Raw genomic sequence first — 23,265 nt, forward strand, 5'->3', positions numbered from 1 at the left:
CAAAAATTAGAGCGTCCAAGCCGGATACCTAGCCAACGAGAGCCAATGTTCGTTGACCCTAGCCTTAAAAAAATTCATCCATTTGGATCTGCATACAGTTTCTCAGAAAAAGAATTAGGTATCCTGTAAATAGATAGGTCGACACTTAATTGGAATTTCTAAGCTTCTAAAGGCTAGAGCCAAGCCAATGTCCACAGCGCCGGCAAATTCGGCCACTTCTCCTGCCAGGCTGCAAGAATTTCCGGGACCTTCTCATCGAAACTCCTCCGAGCCTCACCGGTTCCGTTTTCCCAGCCTTCAGAGTTATTCGCTTTGCGTTCCTGGACGGCAGCCTCGTTGAGTCGATTAGCTAGTTCGAGAATGGCCTTCCCTCCGACTAGAGCTTCCTCGTGGTTATCTTTAATATCGACATTGAATACATGGACGGGTCGGTTGAGGAGCGATCCTTTATTCATGAGATCGTCAACAACGGCATCCCAGCACCGCTCCTCACAGGTGATAATGACATCGACCACGCCGCCCTCGGTCCCCAGGGCGCCTTTGTCGCCTTTCGCGACGTGGTCCACGCGGGGCATACCAGGGACCCAGTCTTGGAAGCGCTCCGGCCCCCATTTCAGGTTCCGGTTGCGTTCGAGCATGTTTAAAAGACCGTTGTTACGATAGAGCCTCTCATCCTTGGAGTACAGTTCCTCGTACATTTGGGAATACGAGGTGGTATTGAAATTGTACACATTAGGTTGCGTGATGGATGGGCCTGGCAGACGGACCAGGGATCCCGTCCCAAAGGAAATAACAGGGAAAGGAGACGGTGCAGTAGATAGACGGAGATGGGCTTCCATCGAACGGTTTTGGTTCGAGGCGCACACCGTGCAAAATCTAAGTTTGTAAGAGTCTGACTGTTGCTCCTGGGTAGGGGCGGCTGCAGTCCCGTCTGAAGACTCGGTCTCCGTTGGTGCTGCCATGGCAGACTCAGGAGGGGGAGGGGGAGGAGGCGGAGGATCCGGAGTTGCAGTGCCCGCACTGGCTAATCGTGGATCATAGGCCATGTTGCAAAGAATTATACGCAGGCCAACAGAATAATAAGTGTATGTGTGATGAGGAAGGGGAGGGTTCAGTAAGAATCAAGGAGGCTGGAAGATGTGTTCACTAGTTGGTCCCTGCAACGACTACGCGGTATTAGCAACGTCACACAAAACCAATTCGGTGAGTAACGACAGCAGAAAGCGAATTGCATTGATTCAGAAAGATGAAAAGCGTATAAATAGGTTTGTCCGCATAATGTTCTCGGACAGCTCCAATAATAGAGATCATCATGTAATGTAATTGGAATAAGAAAACGGGCGAAAGCAAAGGAAGGGTGTCCGTACCTTAGAGGATCGTCGCATTATCTGCAATTAAATCTATTAACTAAAGTTCTGCGGCTGCGTTTGTGATGAGCAAGGGCCGCAGCCCTGGAAGGTAAAGAGTGAAGAAGAACTTTGGGGGTATTTTGCATCCGCGTCGAAGCTTTTGTGGTCACGCGTGCTTAGTCAGCAATAGGTTTCCGAGGCTTTCTCAGGTATCCATACCCATGGGTGCCTCAGGACAAGGTGGGGCCGAGAACGTTCTTATGCAGAGATCCAAGACTCCCAAGGGCTTGTTGGTGTCACCTCTTGATATGTAAATATTTTTCTAAGTTGTGTTTTTGACATATGAAAGAAAGTCTATTGGACTAAATAACTATGTAGCCCATATACTACCATGCGTAAATACCAGACAAAGAACGCATGCACGGTCACATAGTTGGAGTGAGGGGCAACGAAGTGAATCTCAGTAGAAATACCACCGGGAATGCGCACCAGTAAATCCCCCACTAAACAACCACAAGAGAGCCCAAACACCGGACCAGCTGCTCCAGGAAAAATTAGGGAAAGAGAAGGAAGCGCAAGAACTCAAGATGAAGGCAGCCTTAGTCGTCGTTGACATGCAAGAGGACTTCTGTCCACCCGTAGGTCGCCTTCAAAATCTACAACGCATTATCTAGGATGTCTGACACTTACGGATTCCCAACAGAACGGAGTTCTTCCGGTCCAGGAAGGGCGTGCAATCGCACCTATTATAAACGAGTTGTTGGCACACCAGGGGTTCGCGGTACGGGTGGCCACACAAGATTACCACCCAGTGGACCATATCTCCTTTGCCAACAGCCACCCCCGTCCCAACAACCGCCCTTTTGAGAGTGTGATAACCGTGAACAACCCAGCACCGGGGAAAGAGCACGAAACCAAGCCACAAAACCTCTGGCCAGCGCACTGTGTTGGGGAAACCAGGGGAGCCGAGATCATCCCCGAGATTCAGACCGATAACATCGACCTGTATGTGAAGAAAGGTATGCACTCTCAGGTGGAAATGTACTCCGCTTTTGCCGATGCTTTCGGGAATGTTGATCCTTCCATTACGGATCAATCGGTGGACGCCGACCTCAAGGACTTCCTGGCTAGCAAGGGCGTCACGGATGTCTTCGTGGTCGGTTTGGCGGGCGACTACTGCGTTAAGCACACAGCTATTGATGCCGCGAGGGTAGGCTTTAAGAGCTACGTGGTTGAGAATGCCACTCGGTGTGTCGTGCCGGGTTCGGGTTGGGACGGAGCCAAGCGGGAGTTGAGGGAGGCGGGAGTATCCATCATTCAATCAAATGGCCCTGAGATTTCTGGTCTGGCGATCTGAGCTCTCAGATTGTATCGTTCAATTGTGACTGACCAGGGTGGACTCTTTCAGGATCATTGTTTTGTGGATGGCGGTGTGCTTGTTCTTGTTGGTCTGGCCATCATAGATAGTCGTTAGGTAGGTAGTATAGCAGTTACCCGAAATGAATGACGATTTCAGTAGCAGTTTAAATAGTTCAGCTTGATCTGGAACTGTAGCTTTCGACATGTCCTATATACTAATGCACCATGTATTCCCGATTGAATTGATCCTGTAGTAGATAAGGACAAACGGTGTACTTTAACGAGGGCCACTTAATGCAACGGCCCCAACGCCACAATTCTTCTAGTGACAATGTTCGATGTGATAGACTAATAGTCACATTGAGATATCCCAGGCCATCTGAGGCGACTTGGACTAGAATCGACCAACATACCTGGATGATACTCGGTATATTCGATACGAAGCTACGGCATGACAGGTCTCCACTGTGACGTATGTCTGCGCATCCCTTCAATGGCGATAACCAACTCCCAACTAGCGAAAAAGGCAATCACCGATTAGAAAAGCCCCCAGCTAGGATGAGATCTTTGATTGCCCATCATGAAACAAGGGCGTGTGGTAGCCGTAAGCCGATAATCCCTTCTTGAATGGTTCCGGGGCGTGGGTCATAGAACGACGATCCTCGAAACCGTCGCTTGCCACGCATTCGGAAGCAATCCCCGACCGTTATTAGGTATGGGGTAACCAAATCACGTCTCCTTTTCTTTGTTTACAGGGTCCTCCCACTGCTCCCACACAAGACCCTGACCATACTCTGTCTTTTGTATCTGCTAGACCTTGTCATACACTGGCTATTTGGATCTTGTGTGTACATACGTCATGGCTACCACGCTTAGACCTTCTGTTTCCGTCGCAACATTCACTTTCCTCGATAGAAAGTTGCAAGCGCCCGATGTGAGCGCTGCTACGACGCTCTCGCACCCGACCACCAACCTGTCGGGCGATTCCTTGCCGTATTGGCTGGTCAACGTCCCTCCTGACAGATGGCCGGCTGAATGCCCTAGCTTTCTCCGTGATATCTGTGAGAAGAATATCCAAATACTGTCGACTCCTGACGAACAATATGAGAGACAAGGGTGGGGACTAGTGAAGGAGATCGTCCGTGAGTGTTCAACGGTGTGTAGGGGATTGTTGGGGACCGCATCTGATGATCTAGGAACCAATCAAATCGATCGCTTCCAACGCCTTCCCAGTGATCTGAGAAAGTACCTCGAATACAAGGAGTGGATTGTCGCCGAGTATGGATCCATCATGCGGTTTGTTGTGAAGGAGCGACTACGCTGGGGAGAAGGCAGTCCTGACGACCTTAAGCCCAGAGGGCGCCCATTTGAGTTTGACGGTGAGTTCGTGTTCAATCCCGCGCGATATAGATCTCTGTGAACCGAGTCGCTGATATTATATGTAGAGGATATTCGAATTTTGCACAACGACTGGCCGTACGGAATCGAGAAAGATATCGTCCATTTAGTAGTGTGGACCAAGTTCGAGCTGGAAGATGATCCGGTGACCGACGATCTGACACCGCGGGCCAGGCAAGAGATTGATAACTATGTGAAGAAGACATTTTGCTCGCGAGTACCATCAGAGAAAGTATGTATCCCGTGCGTGCGGTGGGTGTGATGTCTGCGGCCTTCGTGATTCCGTCCCATGGTCAAGTGACGACTGACCATTATTGCAGGTCATCTGGTTCAAGAACTGGAAGTCTCTCAAGTCAGTGCATGCGGTCGAACATTTTCATGTCATGCTATATAAACCGGATCCAGAATTCCTGAAAGAAATCACTGGAAGGGATGTACCGATGGTTGCAAGGATGTGAGAATTGATTCGTACTAGTAGTACCAGTAGGTACTTGACTGTTTGTTGCTGCTTCAGAGCGAGAGAGATCCCTTTTTCTCTTTTTCTTTTTTCTACTTTGGCGCTGATTGGGATTGGACATGTTTCGGGTTAGGCAAATTATGCTTGTTTTGGTCTTAGTGCCGTCCAGGGTCATGTTTTTTTTCTATTTTTCTCCTTTCTTTTTGTTTCCAAATGACCATCTCCCAGTCACCTTGTATAGAAGTTGATAGGATAGATTTCAATAATCCAAAACCGCGACGAGAAGGATTGTATGGATGTATAGATGAATGGATGTACAGCACCAGTATTGCAAAGCGAAGTACTCCGTACTCCGTAAATAAATGACGAGTACTAAGTACTAGGCTTTGCGAATGGAACGTTAATGGAACACTTTCCGAAGGCTCTGAGATACTCTGAATGGCTACGTAATCCCCACTTGCCAAGATGGACGGCCCCTCCTCTATCGATGGAGCTCTCGAAGGATCGGTGAGAAAAACTTCCTCTGGTTGAGCATGTGTCTAAGGGAGATTCTCTTTGGCTCCGTGATTCCACAGACCTCTGATGGAACCGTACTGTGTGCAGAAGATTCCTTTCAGCTTAGATCTACCCTTATTCAGAAGAGGGGTACATACAACCTGCATACTCTGCGGCATGGCTGTAGGTATCCGGGTGAGTGGTGGGAAACGAGAGATGATCTTCTGTTGAGATTCATGCATTCCCTTTTCGGAGGACATATTTTCTCTCCTGTTCTCAAGTATCCACCGCAGCTTATATAAATCGTAAACCCACCTCAACGTGTACCGACTCTCTCTTTCTCGCTTTTTTTCTTCTCTAATAAAAGTTCCCCGTTATTGTCGAGGATTTCTTAAGGACAGAGATCTGGGTTGTAGTTCCTTGTCTTTCTTTCCTTAGGAACCTGATTGATATCAGGTGATTGACGTGCAGTCCAACAACGTCAGTGTTGTTGTTTTTCTTTTAGAAACAAAAAACAGAAGAAGAGAACGAATACGAACTAAAAAATCTCCCCAACGCGACTACTACTACTACTACTACGACGACGACTTCTAATCTGCCCCAAGCGACCAAACAAAAAAACTCTTTCGAACTCCATTCTTCTTCAAAATTATTGATTGGATTAAAACTCAGCATTGGTACTGTACTTATTAGTCGGCAGTCATGGCTATACTTCCGCATATCCGCCGTCCGTCGTCGTTGGCGAGTCCTACTACTAGTAAGTTACATACATACACATACTTGACTTTACAGACTTTAAACGTCACCTTTCCGTCTTTTTTTTTTTTATCTGATTTATTTTTTTTGTTATATTTTCCCTCCCACTGTCGAAAACGTCATCCCCCCTCAGTCTTTCCTCCCCCTCCTTCCTGCCTTCCACACCCCATACTTTACATCCATACATACATAACATACGTCCATACATACATTCTTAATTTTTGTAGTCCATTTTCTTCTCCCCTTAACACCACATAGTTGGCATCCCACCATCTTTCTTATACCTCTTCTCTCCTCCCCTCCTCTCCCATCATGTCTGCTGACTGGGGCTCTTTCTTCAATTCCTCAGGTAACCGTTCATCCACGGATGAACCCAATGTTGTGGCCGGGGATGATGACACCGAACCCGACCAGGGTAATGGTACGTAGTAAGGAAAAAAAGAACAGAAAATCTCCCGGCGCATGAGAGAACTCTCTTGCGGTGAAATCTCCTAGGGAGCTTAAGATGCTGACCTCTCAGTCCTGTCGCACATTATCAGCCAGCTCCGCCCGGGAGCTGATCTGAGTCGGGTGGTGTTGCCTACCTTCATTCTAGAACCCCGGTCTATGTTGGAGCGGATCACCAAGTATGTTGCTATAGTTGTCCGTGCTGTGTCGCTCAGAACTAATCTTCCCTTGTCACTAGCTTCATGGCCCATCCGGAGACCCTTCTGCCTATGCCCACCGTCGATGATCCCCTCGAACGCTTCGTCTCTGTGGTCAAGTTCTACTTGAGCGGCTGGCACATCAAGCCTCCGTATGTCTGCTCTTGTGGCTACCCATCACTCGGGTGAACCGGAACCTTCGCTAACACTCTATGACAGAGGTGTGAAGAAACCGCTCAACCCGATTCTGGGAGAAACCTTCACTGGCTACTGGGATTATCCGGATGGAACCCGCGGATATTATATCGCTGAACAAACCTCGCACCACCCACCCAAATCGAGCTATTTCTTCATGGCTCCCGAGCACAGTATCCGGATAGATGGGACGCTGATCCCCCGAAGCAAGTTCTTGGGCAATTCGGCCGGAAGCTTGATGGAGGGAATAGCCGTTTTGCGCTTTTTGAATCGAGGTTCGAACAAGGAAAAGGGCGAGCGATAGTATGTTTCGCTCATGTCTGCCTCCGTTCGTGGCGCCGCTACTGACGTCAAATCTAGCATCTTGACTCAGCCGAATATGTACGCCCGGAATATTCTAATCGGAAAGATGAAATATGAGCTGGGTGACCACAGCTATGTCAGATGCCCGGAGAACAAACTAGTTGCCGATATCGAGTTCAAGACCAAGGGCTACTTCACCGGCGCTTATAACCAAATCGGGGGGACGATCAAGAACAGCGAGACCGGCCAAGTATACTATGAATTGTCGGGCTACTGGAATAAGGAGATGTTCATTACAGATGTCCGGGTATGTTTGCCCCCACTCCCCAAAAATGGCATCTACTAGCTACGGGTATCTAACTGGCGCAGACCCATAAGAAGGAACTTCTGTTCAATGCAAGCACCGCCACCCATACCCCTCCTCAGGTGCGGCCCATCGCACAGCAGGGCGAACGCGAGTCGCAGCGGTTGTGGCAGACTACCGTCAAGGCACTCTTAGAGCGAAACCACGAGGTGGCCACAGATGAAAAGACGAAGATCGAAGATCGCCAACGAGAAGAAGCAGCCAAGCGGGCCAATGACGGAGTGGAATGGCATCCGAAACTCTTCCGTCGGGTTCAGGGAGGCCCTGGTGGCGCCGACGAAGGCGAGGAGGATCTTGACTGGATCATCAACGCACAGATGTAAGTCTCTATAGGTCCGCGTGGTTACTTGAAACTCACGAGAGTCGCAGTGACGCGCACAACCCCGAATTGGCCACCAAGCAGATTTTATCCATTGCCCCGATCTTAGAAGGTCAGACCGAGTCCTCTCAATACCAAATCCCACCTCACAAAGAGGGGCGTGAGGCGGCTCCACCTGACCACAACGGCGCTGCCCCGAGCGCAGCTCAGCCCGCCTCCTCCGGAGGTGAAAAGCTCGAAGAGGTGCAGCGCAAAGACACGCGAACATCGGACGTTGACACCTTCGTGGACGCCAAACCTTGATCGTATTCCCATGGGGATACGTGTGACTCACATCTCGGTGGTTTAGTATCTAACGACCGCATCTCGGACCAAATACAGGTCTCGGAGGGTCAATGAGATGAATTAAAAAAAGAGAAGATCGAGAAGCAAAAAAGAAAGGGTAGCGCAACCCGGAGTTACAAACGTGGTTAGCCTGCGGTGACGGAGCAAATGAAGGGACGTGACTGACTGACTTAGCCGTACATCAGAAGGTACTGTCGGACCCTATGACTCCAGGCCCTTGTCGTTCAAAACCAGGTTTCGACCGATATGCCCTACCGAACCTCTACTGGATACCCGATTGAATATTCTGTCTTTATAATTAGTATATCACATGGCAAAAAATACAGGGTCGGTTGGTCGGCATACATATAGGAGTATAAGAAGGACGGATGGGAGCATATAATCTGTCGAGTTTCTATCGTCATGTGGTGTGGTTATCCTAACATGCAGTTCAAGAGTTGTGCTCTTCCACAATATAATCGAATACGTTTAGTTCTATTCTCTTCTAACCGTACATATTGTATTAGAGCAGATACTAATAGATTGTATATTGTATGCAATATGATATTTAAGATGGTACATTTAACTCCACTGGTATCACGTACAGTAACCACAATACAACCGACACGATCAACGCCAATACCGCCAACACCAAGAGACAAAATGCATAGACTCAACGACAACAGAGACAGAGCGAAGCGCGCAATAAGGAAAGAGAAGAAGGGAATTAAGCAGAAAACAATTCCCCCCTCTGCCCAACACCCCTCTCCAACTCTCGTCGTCGACTATTCTTACTCGCAGACCCACCGCCTTCTCTTTCCTCCCGCGCCTCGTCCTGCTCTGCCATCTGCTCCTCAATCTCCTTCTCCGTATCCTCCCGCAAACCCAGAATGTCCGGCGGAATAAAACTCATCTGCACGCTGGGTGCCCCCTGCATATATCGCAACTGCTCATGAATGGACTGGACAAGACCGGATAGATAGCTGCGCGGGTTCTTATTCTCGAGCTTGCGCATCTCGCTCAATGGCGGGAACAGCGAGTAATCTGGGCCAAAGTGGTTGCGGAAGGCGACAGTTTCGGGGATGTTAGGGTCGATGGTATCTTGGGCGTCGATGAGGATGGAGGTTTCGTGGGCCCAAGCACGGGAGACGTTGCGGGGGGTGTAGCCGCCGCCGCCGACAACGAGGAGGGGGAGGCCGAAGGTTTTGACGTAGGCGACGCAGGCGCCGTGGGCGGCGACGTTGAGGTTGAAGCAGCCGAGGCGGTCGCAACCGAGGGAGTCGGCGCCGCATTGGAGAACGATTGCGCCGGGTTGGTAGGTTGAGATGCAGGAGCCGATGACTTCGCGGAAAAGACGGATGTAGGATTCGTCGTCGATGCCGTCGTGGAGGGGGACGTTGACGGCGTGGTGTGCGCCTGGGTTCAGTGGGTGAGTTGGTCCGGTGCTGTCTAGGGCGCCGGTGCCTGGGAAGAAGTTATCCTTGTCGTATTTGTGGAAGGAGACGGTCAGGACGCGATCCGTGGACCAGAAGGCTTGCTCAACGCCGTCGCCGTGGTGCACGTCGATGTCGATGTACATGACGCGCGGGTGCAGACGGAGGAGCTGTAGGATGCCGAGGACGATGTCGTTCACGTAGCAGAAGCCGCTGGCCTCGGCCTTTTTGGCGTGATGAAGACCGCCAGACCAGTTAATTGCGATTTCGGATTGATTGTTGCAGAGCTTCCGAGCAGCGTCGATGGAGCCGCCAGCGTAGAGCGAGCAGTAGTTGTACAGACCGTCGAAGATGGGGCAGTCATCGCCGAAGTTGAAGCGCGCAATGTTCTCGCCTTGCTCTGGGTTCTCCATATCGCCGGGCATGACCTGGCGGAGGAAATCGAGGTAGTCTGTTTTGTGAAACTCGGCCATTTCTTCGTAGGTCGCTGAGCGAGCGAGATACAGGTCCATCGCATGGTGCATGCCGTAGGCCATGACGAGTTGTTTGGTCAGCGTCAGACGCCAGGGTTTCATCGGGTGCGATTGACCGAAATGGTGCGGTTCGACAGCTGGGTTGGCGTGCCAGGAGACGCGGTAGCCTTTGGGGCGAGCGATCCCATTTTGTTGGCGTTCATGGATGGTCTTTTGGTCGAGAGTGATGGTGGGAGTGGACGAGGGAGGGGCGTATTCTTGGACGATGGCAGAGCGTGCCATGATGTGAATTGGGGGGACGAGGGGAAGTGAAGAGATAGGACGGCAATGATAGGGAAAGAGGAGAAAGGTTAGGTATAGAGAAGAGAAGAAAGCCCCACTAGGAGAGCATTCTCAGAACATTGAAGGCGAGAGGCGAAGAAGAAAGAAGTATCGATACGATAAGCGGAAGAAATTCCCCAGACGTCGGAGTGCCAAGAAAATCCCGAGTTATGCCCGAGCCTTACTTAAGCTGTTCCCGATGTCGGCTTATGCGGCAAGTTGATATCATCGTCTTGTCACCTTTGGGGCGAATGAAATAGAAACTTCTTCACTTGGATAGCTTAATAAAGCTTGTCGGGGATTTTCCTACTGTAAAACGTTCTTAACTGCCGATCCCATTACCGGTGTAACTCCCTTTTAGTGCATATAAAGCTGTGGATCCAGGTCGTCACCTTTAAATCTTTTAGACCGGACGTAGTTCTCAAACTAGGACTGTTACTGCCCAACCTGTACTTAAACTTGGTCTCGATCAACTACATCCTAGGCTTTGTCCCCAACCAAATCCCCACAACACATACGATGCCGATGGTAACAGCAGCTACTGGTCTTCGACGCACCCTTGAAGACCCGAACTCGTTCGTTGTTGCTCCCGGTGTATATGATGGCCTCTCTGCACGCATTGCGCTCTCCGTTGGCTTCGACGCCCTGTACATGGTAAGTTAAATTCGTCGGTCCCGCCACTCCCTCTCTGACTCTCATAGACGGGTGCTGGCACCGCCGCCTCTGTGCACGGACAAGCCGACCTGGGAATCTGCACCCTGAATGACATGCGCGCCAACGCCGAAATGCTCTCGAATCTTTCGCCAACTACACCCGTCATCGCAGATGCTGACACTGGTTACGGTGGTCCGATCATGGTCGCCCGCACGACCGAACAATACTCCCGCTCTGGCGTGGCCGCCTTCCACATCGAGGATCAAGTGCAGACGAAGCGCTGCGGACATCTGGGAGGGAAGATCCTTGTGGACACGGACACCTATGTGACGCGCATTCGTGCGGCGGTACAGGCGCGACAGCGCATCGGTAGTGATATTGTGGTCATTGCCCGGACAGACTCCCTCCAGACACACGGTTACGAGGAGAGTGTAGCACGTCTACGAGCAGCGCGGGACGCTGGCGCAGACGTAGGTTTCCTGGAGGGAATTACATCCAAGGAAATGGCAAGGCAGGTGGTGAAGGAGCTGGCTCCGTGGCCGATGCTGCTCAACATGGTCGAGCATGGGGCGACTCCGTCGATCTCGGCGGCTGAGGCCAAGGAGATGGGATTCCGTATCATCATCTTCCCGTTTGCCGGTCTGGGACCCGCCTGTGCAGCCATGCGCGAAGCAATGGAGAAACTAAAGGCTGATGGTATCCCCGGCTTGTCCAAGGAGCTGACTCCGCAGATGTTGTTCCGGGTCTGCGGGCTAGATGAAAGTATCAAAGTCGATGCGGAGGCTGGAGGAGCGGCATTTGAAGGCGGGGTTGATCTGAAGTAAGAGTTACGCCGTACTGTACGGTAAATGAAGGTCAGCTGTAACAGCATCGACTATTATCCTTTTGAACTAGGAATAACAACGAGCTCGACGGTGTCCCCTTATTGCATGATATCAAATCCAGAGTTTTTGTTCCCGTGATGATACGTTGGTCTCCATTTCTGTCATGTCTCCCAGAGCTCTCTCGTATGGTGTTTCGGGATTAGCATGCACGGTGCGTGTCAGACAAGGCGTGAGAGACTAATATGCTTGGCCTGAGTATATTGCTCCAGCACTAGACGTAGCATATCGCTCCCTCGGTCACGATGCCGCGTCACCAGTGTATGATGTAGTAAGTATACTCAATGCTAGTCTGGTCGAGAAGGTAAAATAAAGTATGGTCTTTGTTTGGCGTTGTGCGACCTTAACAGCGAGCAGTAGCGAGCTGCCCGATGATCGCGAGGGCCTTACTACGTATAAGACAATTGTAAGGGCGCTCCTGGTCCGGGATGAACTGGAGCTGCAGGTGATGCCAAGATCACTATATATCAAGCTGTGTCACGGCCGATAGCTGTCAGGCCCGTACATAGTAGGGATTGACGGGCGCCGGGACTCCGTCATTAACAGTGCACAATATATGCCAAGAAACTAGGGACGAGGTTATAGATAGGTGATGGATGATCATTAAGGCATCCCGGTGTTCTTCTGAAAGCAACCTCCACCAGCGTGTCGGCGGTCGAAGATACTAAGACGGAATGTAGATACTTCATCTCGAGTACTATCCCCGTATGCAAGTCGAACGAATACTCCGAAGGTGGGTAACTCTAAATCCAGGTGGTGAAGCTTGGCGACAATCACATGACCACTGCTTTGCCGACTGCCGACATTAAGTTTCAGGGATCATCCAAGACAGCTTACGAGTCCCTGGTCCATGTGGGTGGAAATTGATGGAGAGAAAAGGGTGAGCCTAAGAATATCCCCAGCTCAAATTTCGAGCAAGGAAAGTTGCTGCACAGATGAGATTAAGCCAGTCGATGCAATCTCCCGTTTCATGGTCAGCCCTTGCTTGGTTCCGTCGTCAACCGTGGAACGCGTACCCACAACAGTGCTGTTGATTTATGTTCCAATTGTGTAGTTGTGTAATTGCCATTTTCCACGGAGGTCCATCTCCCTCATTTTCGATTTTGAATGGCGCTGAGATTTTCAAGGGAGGGTACAGTGTACACGTTCCAGAAGCGTCCTAGGCCTTTCTGCTTTAGCGCACCGTCCGCTCGTATCCTCACAGGCCAGCTCCCTGAGATTAACCGGTGGCAATGGCAGTTGTGGACACAGGCACGGGCGACCATTGTGGATCTGACCCCTTCGTTAGTCCAGAATCCTGCTGTGCCGACCCTCATTGACCCACGACAGTAGCTGGCTGGAAGGGTCTACGGAAGTCTCTGTCAGGTGTTGCCTACACAGATAGAGACTATGGGGTTAAGATTTTGAGGAGGGGAAAGGAATGCAGGCGGGAATCGCGACAAGGGTTCACGACAGTCAAGGAGCAGTGAGGCACTGTATCCCCGGGGAAAAAATGGAAATCTTACAGAATACATACTACCTCATGCTCAAGATGAGGTGCTGGAAGTCTAACAAGTACTGTACTTTCGTGTGGGGTGCGAGTGATATCGTACCAATCAACAGATGGCCATCGTTACCTACTCATGTATGTACAGTACGTACTGTACCTGACATTGCGGTGAAGCGGAAGAGGGGATTCCAGTACTGCCAGAGTCATTGTACCTCGTATAGTATATAATATTATTGAAGTTCACCAACAATTGTCTCCGCTCGAGGGCTCGCAACGTAGCAGGTCAGATGTTGTCAGGCACCCCAATCGCAAGACGAGGAATTGGACAGATGCTTTGTCGGTCATGCAGGAATCATCACAGCAGCAGTCGATGACTTGTCATATCATGACGATCAGGCAACATTCCATCAATCTAATCATGATGATCGGAATGGAGATGTGAAGTGAAGCCTCATCGGACACGTCAAAGCTGTAACGGTTGAGATAGACATGGTGTCTCTTGAGAAAGAATGATTAGAAGACCACGGGATGTAAGCTGAGTAGTGGTACCCAAGTACATACTTACTCGAGTAGTTCTCCGTACTATACCGTATGGAAACCACGGTAAAGGTGTGATCACCCGGCTGCCGTTCCAAGGGACCAGAGTCTCGACCTAAGTGGGTAGTGGGCCCTTCAGGGTCTTTTGCACCAATGGAGACCCTGAAAACAACGCCAACGGGGAACGCTCAGGGACCGATGCCTCGACTCAACCAATGAAGAACCACAACACTTCTCGTGTCCCCTGATCGGCCCCCTTTTCATTTAATGAACCCCATTGATGAACCTCGCGCTGAAAGTATTATTACACTGAACATCCTCCCCCCAGTCACTCCATGATCTCTTTCTCTTCTTCTTCTCTATCACGATTCATTCCCTTACCTTGGGTTCGCAATACACTCCTTTCGTTAGTTTTGTTTTATAGAGCCTGTGGTTGCTCGAGACATTCCTTCAATCACCCACCAAAACACATTCCTTGATATTATTTGCGTTACCTGGTCGTACTGTGACATATACCTATTGTGATACCCACATCTCTCGTACATAACCCTGGTTATCTGTGAACATCCAACGCAGTTTTACCACCATGCAGCTCAAGAACTCGCTGTTCCTGCTCACCGCGTTGACGGCCGGTTCCGCCGTCGCCCGTATGCACGGCCACGAGCGCCGTCATGCTCACCACCACCTGCAGCACGAGGAGAAGCGCGCGGTCGGTGATATAGTCTATGCCAACTTTAACGGCGTCTGGAAGTCCTGGGTCAATGAGTGGTCCGGCGTCAGCGCTACCTCCGCCTCCGGCTCCACTCCCACTACAGTTTCCTCCTCGACTTCTTCTGTTGCCACTGCCTCCGCTGTCCCTACCGCCAGCAGTGGCCCTACCGTGACCACACCTGGATCCTGCAAGGAGTGGCATGCTCACCAGGACGGTGACGTGTACACTCGCGAGGGCTTCGGAGGACAGACCCCAAACAACGGCAAGCCTTACATCGACTACATCGGTAACCTTGGCAGCCCATACGGCAAAAACATCATCGAGGTCGCCGAGAGCAAGGCCTGCGAGTACAAGTATGTCGTCCGCATCCAGGGCAGCGAGAAGGATACCTGGACTATTGCCTTCTGGAACAAGATCGGCCCTGATCTCAAGCTCACTGGCTGGTACGGCAATGCTGTTCTGACCATCAAGATCAACCCCGGTGAGACCAAGTACGTTGCTTTCGACGAGGACACCCAGGCTGCTTGGGGTGCTGCCAAGGGTGACTCGCTTCCTCTGGACCAGTACGGTGGCTACGGCTGCACCTGGGGTGAAATCGACGTCGGCAACCTCAGCAATGATGCCTGGTCCGGCTGGGATGTGTCTGCCATCCAGGCCCAGAATGCCGGTCTCGATGTCCAGGGCATGAAAATCTGCACCCACGACAACCAAAAGTGCTCTTCCATCTCCAACTTAGCCAAGGCGGTTGACAACGCCTACACTGCCCTAGACGCCGGTAAAGACGGCATCGGTGGTGAATGGCCCGCTGGCCCTCTCCGTCTGGTTGTCGACATTGACTACGACTAAGCGTTGTTTCTGTGCCCTGTCGGTTCCTTTTTTTTACCTTTCCATGACTTTTCTTCTTCTGCAAAATTGGTTAGGGGTTGGAGGTGTTTTTCTCTTCATTGTACGCGGTGTGTAACGCTGCTTGAGCGCCGAAACCAGCATGTCCGGTTCCATCAAGCCCTGGCACCCGTGACCGCCATCCGGCCTTGACGATAGTGCATTCATTTCCATGTACATACATATACCACTGTTCACTGTCTATTTATTTAGTTTCATATCACGATAGAACCATGTACAAATTTGTCCATGCTCCGCCCGTAGCATTCCATACCTTTTCCCCTTGGAATGTACATGACACATACCTCCCCTATCTTAAATTACCATTCTTCCCAAACCTATCTCACGCCCTCTATATAATAGCCCTAATTCGACCTTGAAATCCAGAGCAACCCCCCAAACCAAATCCCAGACCCCAACAAAGAGACCCTTTCCAAACACAGAAGATAAAAGGGACCCATCTATAAATAACCCTCACGTCAGCAACCCTCCCCTTTTCTATAATTGGCATCATATCTATATTCAGATCAATCGGTATCCTCACCTCTAGAGTTCGCTTAATATAGACTCCATCCAGCACGCCGCGTCTAAGAATACTGAGTCTATAAATGTAGTTTCAGAGTCGGAGGTGACGTATCAGATATAGAGAGTCTAGTTAGGCTAAACGTCGAAGGGCAGGGAGTGTTGTGTAATTTTGTATGGGGTTCTTTGAGTGATTGATTGGTGGGTGGTGTGGTCCTGTGGGTGTAATGTACGTACTCCGTCCATATGTATGTATTGCATTATGTGAGGTATTGGTGCGTAGGTGTATTAGGAGTATGTGCTGATGGATGAGGTTATGGGAATGTGAGTCTAGAATGGGTGTATGTGTGATATTTGACAGGGTCGTTGGCTTTTCAGTTGGGGGATGGTCATATATGGAGCCGTTGTCCTATTGAAGTCTGACATCAAGTACATATCATATCTATGGTACAAGTAGGTCCGGTGTTGACTTGTGTGTTTGAGAGAAGGTGAGAGAGTGATATTAGATAGCATGTGGTTGGAGGTATAATCAATCACAGAATCGGGAGTAAAGAAGAACAATCAGGTATTCTATTCATACATATACGGCCAATTAATATATCAATGGACTGAGCAATCACAGCCCAGCCAGCATATTCTGCACCTGAAGGGAATCGGGCTCTATATCCGGCATAGGTTCGAATTCATCGTCCTCTTCATATTCATCACCTATTTCTGCAGAGAAAAATCCCTCGTACGTCATATACCCGATCAACGCGGCAATGCCACCCACAGCGTATGCGATATTGACCAGGATATCTTTCTTCTGTCCCTTCGCAAGCGCAGACAGTTTCCGGCTATCGGGCTCCGAGAGGCCCGAGTCCGGTGACTCCGCTGCTACTCGCAGCCTATCCTGGGCGCGGATGTCTTTGAGGATCGGCGTGTTGTCGGCAAGGACGTTGAAGAGGGTGTTCCCCAACGTGGTGAGACGAGCACGTTCCGGTGCACGCCAAGGTAGTGATGAGCCGCTATTCGGGGTAGGGGTATATGCATGCGACACCTCGGCGCCGAGACCGTAGCATTGTTGGCGCGTACGCTCGGTATATACGGTCAACCGAGGAGCCTTGCTCTTCATCGCATCGCGGAGCCATGAGAAAGATAGTTCAGGAACAAGAGCCAAAGACAAGTATCCAACGGCCAAGCAGTCTAAGCTAGATGGACCTTCGTTCTCGCCCGTGAGGAGATACACTTTATCACCCAAGATCTCTTCCAGCGGCTCGAAGAGCTCCCCGGTCAAGGCATCCAGTCGGAACTGGTTCTGCTGCGAGGTCTTCCCCAGGAGACTTGTGACGGTATCACGCGGCCGGCGGATGAAGTTTGGAGGGATCTGGCCGGCTGCGACGGCGGCCGAGTGCTCGCGTTGGCGCTGATCTTCAATGGCTTGTAGATCCAGTGACGAGAGCCCGAGATGATCTGTTCGGGCTTTTGCGGCAGCGTGAATTTTTGGAGGGAGAATCCATTGGTTCGGCCACTGGAGGATGGAGCCGTAGGCGGGGGAGGTCTGGTTGTAGTAGTTCTGACTGGTTACGTAGAGGGAGAGGTCGACGAGAGCATGGGCGCGGGATTCGACGAAGGATGAGAATCTGATTTTTTGGTCATACGTACGATTAGATGACCATTCCGCTCACCTAGACAATAGCCGAAGTCAAATATGAGACAAACGTACCCAATGTTGTCGGCCCTTTGCAGACCGCTCAACCCTGCATCTAAATCCCACTCGCCATTCGAGTATTGTCGCAGATAATCCACGATATTTCGGAACCGGCTCACCCATGTCGAGCCATTTCGTAGAGCGGGCAATTCACCTGTGCACCCAATCAGAAAACAAAGAGGCTTAGTTAGTCCATTGCGCTACAAACCCCAGATCCGCGACATGGATACTTACAGGTTGGGGACACGGAAGGATCGCTGCTTGCGACAAGCACCCACGCGTCCTTCGGCACGGCCAGAGAAAAATAGGCTATGGTTGCGAGACATTGCGCCTCGATTGAGGGCAGGGAGAAGGCCGGACCCCAGACATGGAGCTCCAAAACCATTTTAATTTCTTATCTTGTTTTTGTTATCCTTGCGGTTGGAGGTGGAAATGCCCATTCTGGGGTTTGCGGAATTGGACGTGAGGATCACGTGGGGAATGCCGTTGTATATTGATTTGATTGGTGTCCTGAGGCAATCAGGCAACTGTTGCGAATAAGTGCATGTTCCGAATGTACTCATGGACTGCATGTACGACCTTTTCATTTCGCCGTGAAATGATGTCCGTGTTCAAATGGGGAAAATGTACTTCGGAAAAGAAGTTGTAGATTTAATTGGGAAGAGAATGAATGCTACCTCAATTAACACCCTACATGAGTCTACCGGACTTCGATGTTACATTAATCTCGTCAACGGCAATTAATTTAATTTTTTTTTTCTTTTTCTTTCCCTCTTTGTTTCCTGCGGTATGCAGGATATATTGCTGATGGTTCTTATCGGAGACACTAAAATCGACGTCTCGATTTAACCGGTGGAATTACCGCATCCGATGATGGCCTGAAGGAGCCTCAGGTGAAGCAACTATCCATTAACTAAAAAGTACTAACGATGCGTGAGGGAATATGATCACGGTATTGGGACAGAGCACGAATGAGAGGTTTTACGGCATTCAGCTGGTCCAGATAAGTAGGTAGATAGGCAAGGCGCGGGTCTTGGGGATTCCATTCCATACACACTGACCCGTGCTGAAATGCGGAGTAACTTGGCCATGACACTTAGTGCAGCGACTTCGGTTCAGCTCAATTCCATACAATCCCGCACATGGGACCATAACAATCAAGGTAAGTGAAACATGGTCCCATCCCAATTGTACATGCAGTTATTAGTACATCAGTCCGTAGTACGGTGTACAAAGCTGAAGGTCATTTGACAGCTCCCCTCGGCGGTTACAGGACCTACACTGAACACTGATTAGGTTTGCTGATCATCAGTCGTCCAGGCACCCAACAAACAAGGCATTGGCTGGGATTGGGCTGAGGGATTTACCCACTTGCGCACCTGGGAAAGCATTTGGATCCGAACATATCATAGGGGACGAAAAGTCAATATCAGTCTGTCCTCACCGTCGTGTACATAGCCAGTTGTACAGGACCTACTATGTACATAACGGCTATCATGCTGATATTACGTACAGCGATAGGTAGCGTTCGGTCTGATGGATGCACGAACGGATGCAGGCTGCAGGCGGCTGTAAGATTAGATTAGGTATCAGCTTTGGCCTTTTTTTTCTCTCTGTCATTTTTAACGGGCATCATTCTGGTAATGCTTGTGACCTCATCAACAAAGGAAGGAAAAAGAAAAGAAAAGAAAAAGAAACAGAGATTATGCGCGGCAAACGAGGGGAAAAGGTACAGACGAGAGAAAAAAAAAAACAAGGATGGTCGCAAGTTACACCCGTCAGCCGCCTTGCAAGGATTGATCGATAGTCGCGATTGTGAACAGGGAACAACGGCGCTATCGACTCATGATCCCTGCGGGTAATTCGGCCGACTCCATAAGCGGCACAAGTCGGCGTCACATCATGAGTGCAGACCATGCGGTCATCGTGAGACAATTAAGCGCTGGTAGCGAGGGAGAGTGGAGCATTCGGTCTAGGAGAATAAATTGATCTCATTGTTTGATTCAAAACGCTGGCAAGAATGCAATGTGTGTTGGGTATATTAAGTCTATTATACATGCCGTTGCTTCAGATGAAATTAAAAGCCCCCATAAAAAAAAAAAGAGAGAAAAGAAAAGAAAAAGGTAATAAACAAGAGATGGTACAGAAAAGAGAAAAGACCCATGATTAAATAAGCTTCGAGGAAAAGTTCCCGCAAATCAAAATGGGGAGTTCCAATAACGCTTTGACATCGCGAATGGTCAGGTAAATCCCATGCTTCGTAGCGACGTTTGGTTGGCTGAAAGGTGAGATGTTGTCAGGCTCTAAGCCTCCAAACGCCCCCCTGGTGTCCCATAGCTTTGCGGGGTTTGTGCCGATAACGAGCCGTTGGAAACCACCGATGTGAGAGATAAGTGACAACGTGGGTGGGGAGATCGCGAACCCCGATAACTTTGATATCATTTGTGTTGTCAGGTGCCTGCCTTGCATGACGCCGTTGGTCAAATCAAATGACCGCATGCATCACTGGTGGCCTGATGTCGCAATGCCAAAGCGCCGTTGCAGAAGGAAAGAAGAAGAAAAAAGCGTGGCGCCGGCGCCTGTCCGTAGAATCGGAGTGTGAAGAAAGATAAACTCCCGCAAGTAACGTCATCGCGCAGCTCCTATCTGAAGCCAGTTGAGATCCCAATGGAGTGAAAAATCCGAAATGGTAGAAGCGAAGAAGATAAGATAACGTCGAATAAAGGTTGTATATGAGAATGCGTTCGGGGTAGATCAAAGCCATTTTGCAGTTCCGAAATCGAAAATCGTGATATCCATATGCCAAATGCAACGCCGTTTCGTGAGCGTCACGAGTCGGTTCGTGTTGATGCTTTCGCACGACGGGGTGAATGAACCGCTCGAGTACGCCGGGTCGTCATTTCATCACAAAGCCCAAGGTTTACTTGGGAAGAGGAGGAAGCGGACCCTTGGGAGGAGGACCAGGGCAAGGAGGGAACTGAGAAGTAGAGCCACCGATGGAAGGCATTGTGAATAGAGGTTGATATGGTGTTGGTGGTGAGAGTAGTGGTGGTTGATAGTTTTCTTGTAATAGGCCTGGACGGTGTAGTTGGCAGTTTCAGGAGTAACTTCTTGACTGTGTAGAAGTGCAACCCAATGGTATTTAATGTCTTTGAAATGAGAAAAGGAAGAAACAAGAGAAGACGAGGTCTACCAGAGCTTTATATATAGGCTATGATCTTCGTCTGTCTTTTTTATTTTTTTTTTTTATTTTTTAAATTAACCCCAACAACAACCATAATTCCCGATTGACGAAAAAAAAAAATTATTAAAAAAAAATTGTGAGAAATAAACCCCTGCCGGGAACAGGAGCTGAAGCTCCACAACCGGACAAAGGGGAATGAACTACGTCAGAATTATCTGACCGTCTCTGCACTAGTTCCGTCTGGTGTGGGCTGGTGTTATCTAGCATGCCCCAATCGGAAATCCTAGGGAAATTTTCTAGAAGCTCCTCTTGTTCCACTCGTTGCCTCGTCTTCTGGGGACGCAGGGGGAATTGTTGACCCTCCCCCTTATCCCATGTCCCACCGTCGAACAATCAATTCCGGAATTTTATTTTTCTCGAATTTGCCCGTCGATTATAGTTATTTTTCTGTTATACATGCAGAGTGCAGTAGTACTGCGTCCTCTTACGGGGCCCCAAAAAGTTAATAAAATAATAATACTAATATTCAAATAATCAGAGGGAATCTGAAAGACCCACCACAGTTCTTTTATTTTTTTTTTCTCATTCGTTATGGTATTATTTTGCCCCCCTTGACTCTTTCGAGTTAAAAGCGAATCGGTTCCTTCCATGGGGTACAGTAGAAAAACCGTATCTTTCATCGTCGACATCATGATTATTCAATATTACGTAAATACAGAGATTACAGCGTAATAACCAAGCGTAGTCTACGCATCATTGACATGCCAGACATTGATCTGACAGAATGACTCAAAAGAAAAATAGATAGTCTAGTCTAGAAGAAGGGTCAAAGCCACTCCTCAACAACTTGTGCCTTGCGCACAGATGATAAGACCTCGTAAACTCCCCTCGTACTTTCATAGGCTCATGGATTCTAGGTTGGAGGCTGACAGGCACGTGTTGGCGTGTCGATCGATCCTTAGGGAAGAAGAACGAAGTTGATCAGACTGGTACTATGCACTCCGTAGTTTAGTCTCAAGGATGATCCGAATTCCCAAGGAGGATACGCCAACATGGTCGGTGCTGGTTGCCTGAAACTCTGATCTGTTTGTGATTCATCACCTCACAGACCCGAAGGATGGAGATCCTAGTTTCAGCCAGACTGCCGGGACCACTACCACCCGCCAGAACCTCAAGCTCCTGATTCTGGCAAGGTTCTTCGACGGAGTAAAAAAAGAAATAAATGATCGCTCAGCCTGGTACGGGCACCGCTAAGGAAGGAGGTCGTCTATTCCTTGCAGCCTTGGCCGAGGGGCTTGTGTCAGGTTGGGTGTGACAGGTCGTTTCATGCTCATACTAGGTGCCATCCGTTGAGATATTATTAGCAAAGAACCAGTATTGCTTGAACCAACTTTCTACTACTTAGTACTTACTACAATCTTGAGGTTGTACTTACATTATCTGTAATGAAGTTGTACCTTACCGGGATGTTTCAGTTTTCCAGGGGCTGAGCCGCCAACCAGAGAAAAAGTTGGCAAGAAACCGAGTCTTGCTGATTGGTCGGTTCGTTACAATCCTTGTCTCTCCTTGCAGATGATCATACAGTCATTTGTATTATCATCCAATGATCTGGGCATTATCTGAATATTATCTTTGACTAACCACTCAAGTCTTAGCATCCCACAAATCCCGCTCTTGGGATTTCGTCGGGCAACGGTCAGCATTTAGTTGTTAATTACTACTTGACTGACTCCGCGCTCCAGGTTTTGGCCGTTGAGGTTTGACGGGTGACCCGTCAACTTCCCAAGGTTTACTACTCCATACTTAACCCGAATCAAAAGAAAAGGGCAAAAGGTATAATAAGAGAAATAAAAAGAAAATTACGGTGGATACTAATCTCAGCCGCTGTGGCTGAACATCCCTTGCTGATATCATCCCATCCACACCTCTGCTGTGGTGGTATCATATTCATTCCCCTGTCCTCTGCATATTGTCTTTTCCTCCTTTTTTTTATTTTTATTTTATTTTTTTGATCTCACCTCTTTCCCTTTCTTCTGCAATGCAACAACATGCCCTTCAGAACTGGTCCCTGTGAGTGATTTGATTTACATCCCTGCTAGTGGACAGGAACCACTCACAATCAATGGATCCGGATTCAAGCAATAATATTCCGGCTGTAACTATGGAGTGCAGTAGTGCGATGAGCGGCGTACGGCGGCGGATCTTCTGCAGATGAAAAGTGGCCGGGGTGTGGAAAGGGACGGAACGCATGTCACCAACACCGCTGCATCCAACTCATCAAGGATCCGTTCGCCGTCGATCCATCGGTATCTGTCGAACCAATACTTCCACAACCCGGTGGTCTTGATTTCCTCAATTCGCCACTGTTCTCTTTCGGAGTACGGAGTACACATCACCTTCTCCGTGTTTCCGTCTTTCTTAGTGTGCAGATGGTTGGCATTAGTGAGCGATTGACGGGGATGCAGGAACAGATCTCTCCCATTGGATAAGGGATCTTCCGTTGAACCTCTATAGATCTGGAATT

The 23,265-nt window shown here is 49.4% G+C and overlaps 8 protein-coding genes across 8 annotated transcripts; 5 read left to right on the forward strand and 3 right to left on the reverse strand.

The window, feature by feature from the left end:
• Positions 1–173: 173 nt before the first annotated feature.
• On the reverse strand, positions 174–1,046 carry F9C07_1515 (RNA polymerase II subunit A; the record flags this gene model as incomplete). The annotated part of the gene is made up of 1 exon (XM_041283985.1): positions 174–1,046. The coding sequence occupies one exon, from the start codon at positions 1,044–1,046 to the stop codon at positions 174–176; it is 873 nt and encodes a 290-aa protein (XP_041140492.1).
• Positions 1,047–1,936: 890 nt separating this feature from the next.
• On the forward strand, positions 1,937–2,706 carry F9C07_1516 (Isochorismatase-like protein; the record flags this gene model as incomplete). The annotated part of the gene is made up of 2 exons (XM_041288155.1): positions 1,937–1,987; positions 2,053–2,706. 2 exons carry the CDS (start codon positions 1,937–1,939, stop codon positions 2,704–2,706), a joined length of 705 nt encoding a protein of 234 aa, XP_041140491.1.
• A 667-nt stretch (positions 2,707–3,373) lies between these two features.
• Positions 3,374–5,345, forward strand: F9C07_1108718 (uncharacterized protein). Its single transcript, XM_041288154.2, has 4 exons — positions 3,374–3,850; positions 3,905–4,087; positions 4,154–4,338; positions 4,427–5,345. The coding sequence occupies exons 1-4, from the start codon at positions 3,568–3,570 to the stop codon at positions 4,562–4,564; spliced, it is 789 nt and encodes a 262-aa protein (XP_041140490.1). The 5' UTR covers positions 3,374–3,567; the 3' UTR covers positions 4,565–5,345.
• Positions 5,346–6,420: 1,075 nt separating this feature from the next.
• F9C07_1518 (putative oxysterol binding protein) lies at positions 6,421–7,942 on the forward strand (the record flags this gene model as incomplete). Its single annotated transcript, XM_041288153.2, has 6 exons — positions 6,421–6,440; positions 6,500–6,610; positions 6,678–6,956; positions 7,014–7,263; positions 7,326–7,639; positions 7,690–7,942. 6 exons carry the CDS (start codon positions 6,421–6,423, stop codon positions 7,940–7,942), a joined length of 1,227 nt encoding a protein of 408 aa, XP_041140489.2.
• Positions 7,943–8,690: 748 nt separating this feature from the next.
• Positions 8,691–10,151, reverse strand: F9C07_1519 (histone deacetylase HosA; the record flags this gene model as incomplete). The annotated part of the gene is made up of 1 exon (XM_041283984.1): positions 8,691–10,151. One exon carries the CDS (start codon positions 10,149–10,151, stop codon positions 8,691–8,693), a length of 1,461 nt encoding a protein of 486 aa, XP_041140488.1.
• Positions 10,152–10,709: 558 nt separating this feature from the next.
• On the forward strand, positions 10,710–11,668 carry F9C07_1520 (putative carboxyphosphonoenolpyruvate phosphonomutase; the record flags this gene model as incomplete). The annotated part of the gene is made up of 2 exons (XM_041288152.2): positions 10,710–10,844; positions 10,892–11,668. 2 exons carry the CDS (start codon positions 10,710–10,712, stop codon positions 11,666–11,668), a joined length of 912 nt encoding a protein of 303 aa, XP_041140487.2.
• Positions 11,669–14,000: 2,332 nt separating this feature from the next.
• On the forward strand, positions 14,001–15,589 carry F9C07_2279748 (uncharacterized protein). Its single transcript, XM_041283983.2, has one exon. The coding sequence runs from the start codon at positions 14,338–14,340 to the stop codon at positions 15,307–15,309; it is 972 nt and encodes a 323-aa protein (XP_041140486.1). The 5' UTR covers positions 14,001–14,337; the 3' UTR covers positions 15,310–15,589.
• An 894-nt stretch (positions 15,590–16,483) lies between these two features.
• On the reverse strand, positions 16,484–17,942 carry F9C07_1522 (putative mitochondrial import receptor subunit; the record flags this gene model as incomplete). The annotated part of the gene is made up of 3 exons (XM_041288149.1): positions 16,484–17,489; positions 17,573–17,711; positions 17,792–17,942. 3 exons carry the CDS (start codon positions 17,940–17,942, stop codon positions 16,484–16,486), a joined length of 1,296 nt encoding a protein of 431 aa, XP_041140485.1.
• Positions 17,943–23,265: the final 5,323 nt, after the last annotated feature.

Source organism: Aspergillus flavus, chromosome 1 (genome assembly GCF_009017415.1).
Source record: "Aspergillus flavus chromosome 1, complete sequence".
NCBI classification, from domain to species: Eukaryota; Fungi; Ascomycota; class Eurotiomycetes; order Eurotiales; family Aspergillaceae; genus Aspergillus; species Aspergillus flavus.

Coding starts and splice junctions, on each gene's coding strand:
- F9C07_1108718 (XM_041288154.2), top strand. CDS start 3,568: ATGGCTACCACGCTTAGACCTTCTGTTTCCGTCGCAACATTCACTTTC. Junction 3,851..3,904: donor ACTAGTGAAGGAGATCGTCC/GTGAGTGTTCAA, acceptor CTGATGATCTAG/GAACCAATCAAATCGATCGC. Junction 4,088..4,153: donor GCGCCCATTTGAGTTTGACG/GTGAGTTCGTGT, acceptor TATTATATGTAG/AGGATATTCGAATTTTGCAC.
- F9C07_2279748 (XM_041283983.2), top strand. CDS start 14,338: ATGCAGCTCAAGAACTCGCTGTTCCTGCTCACCGCGTTGACGGCCGGT.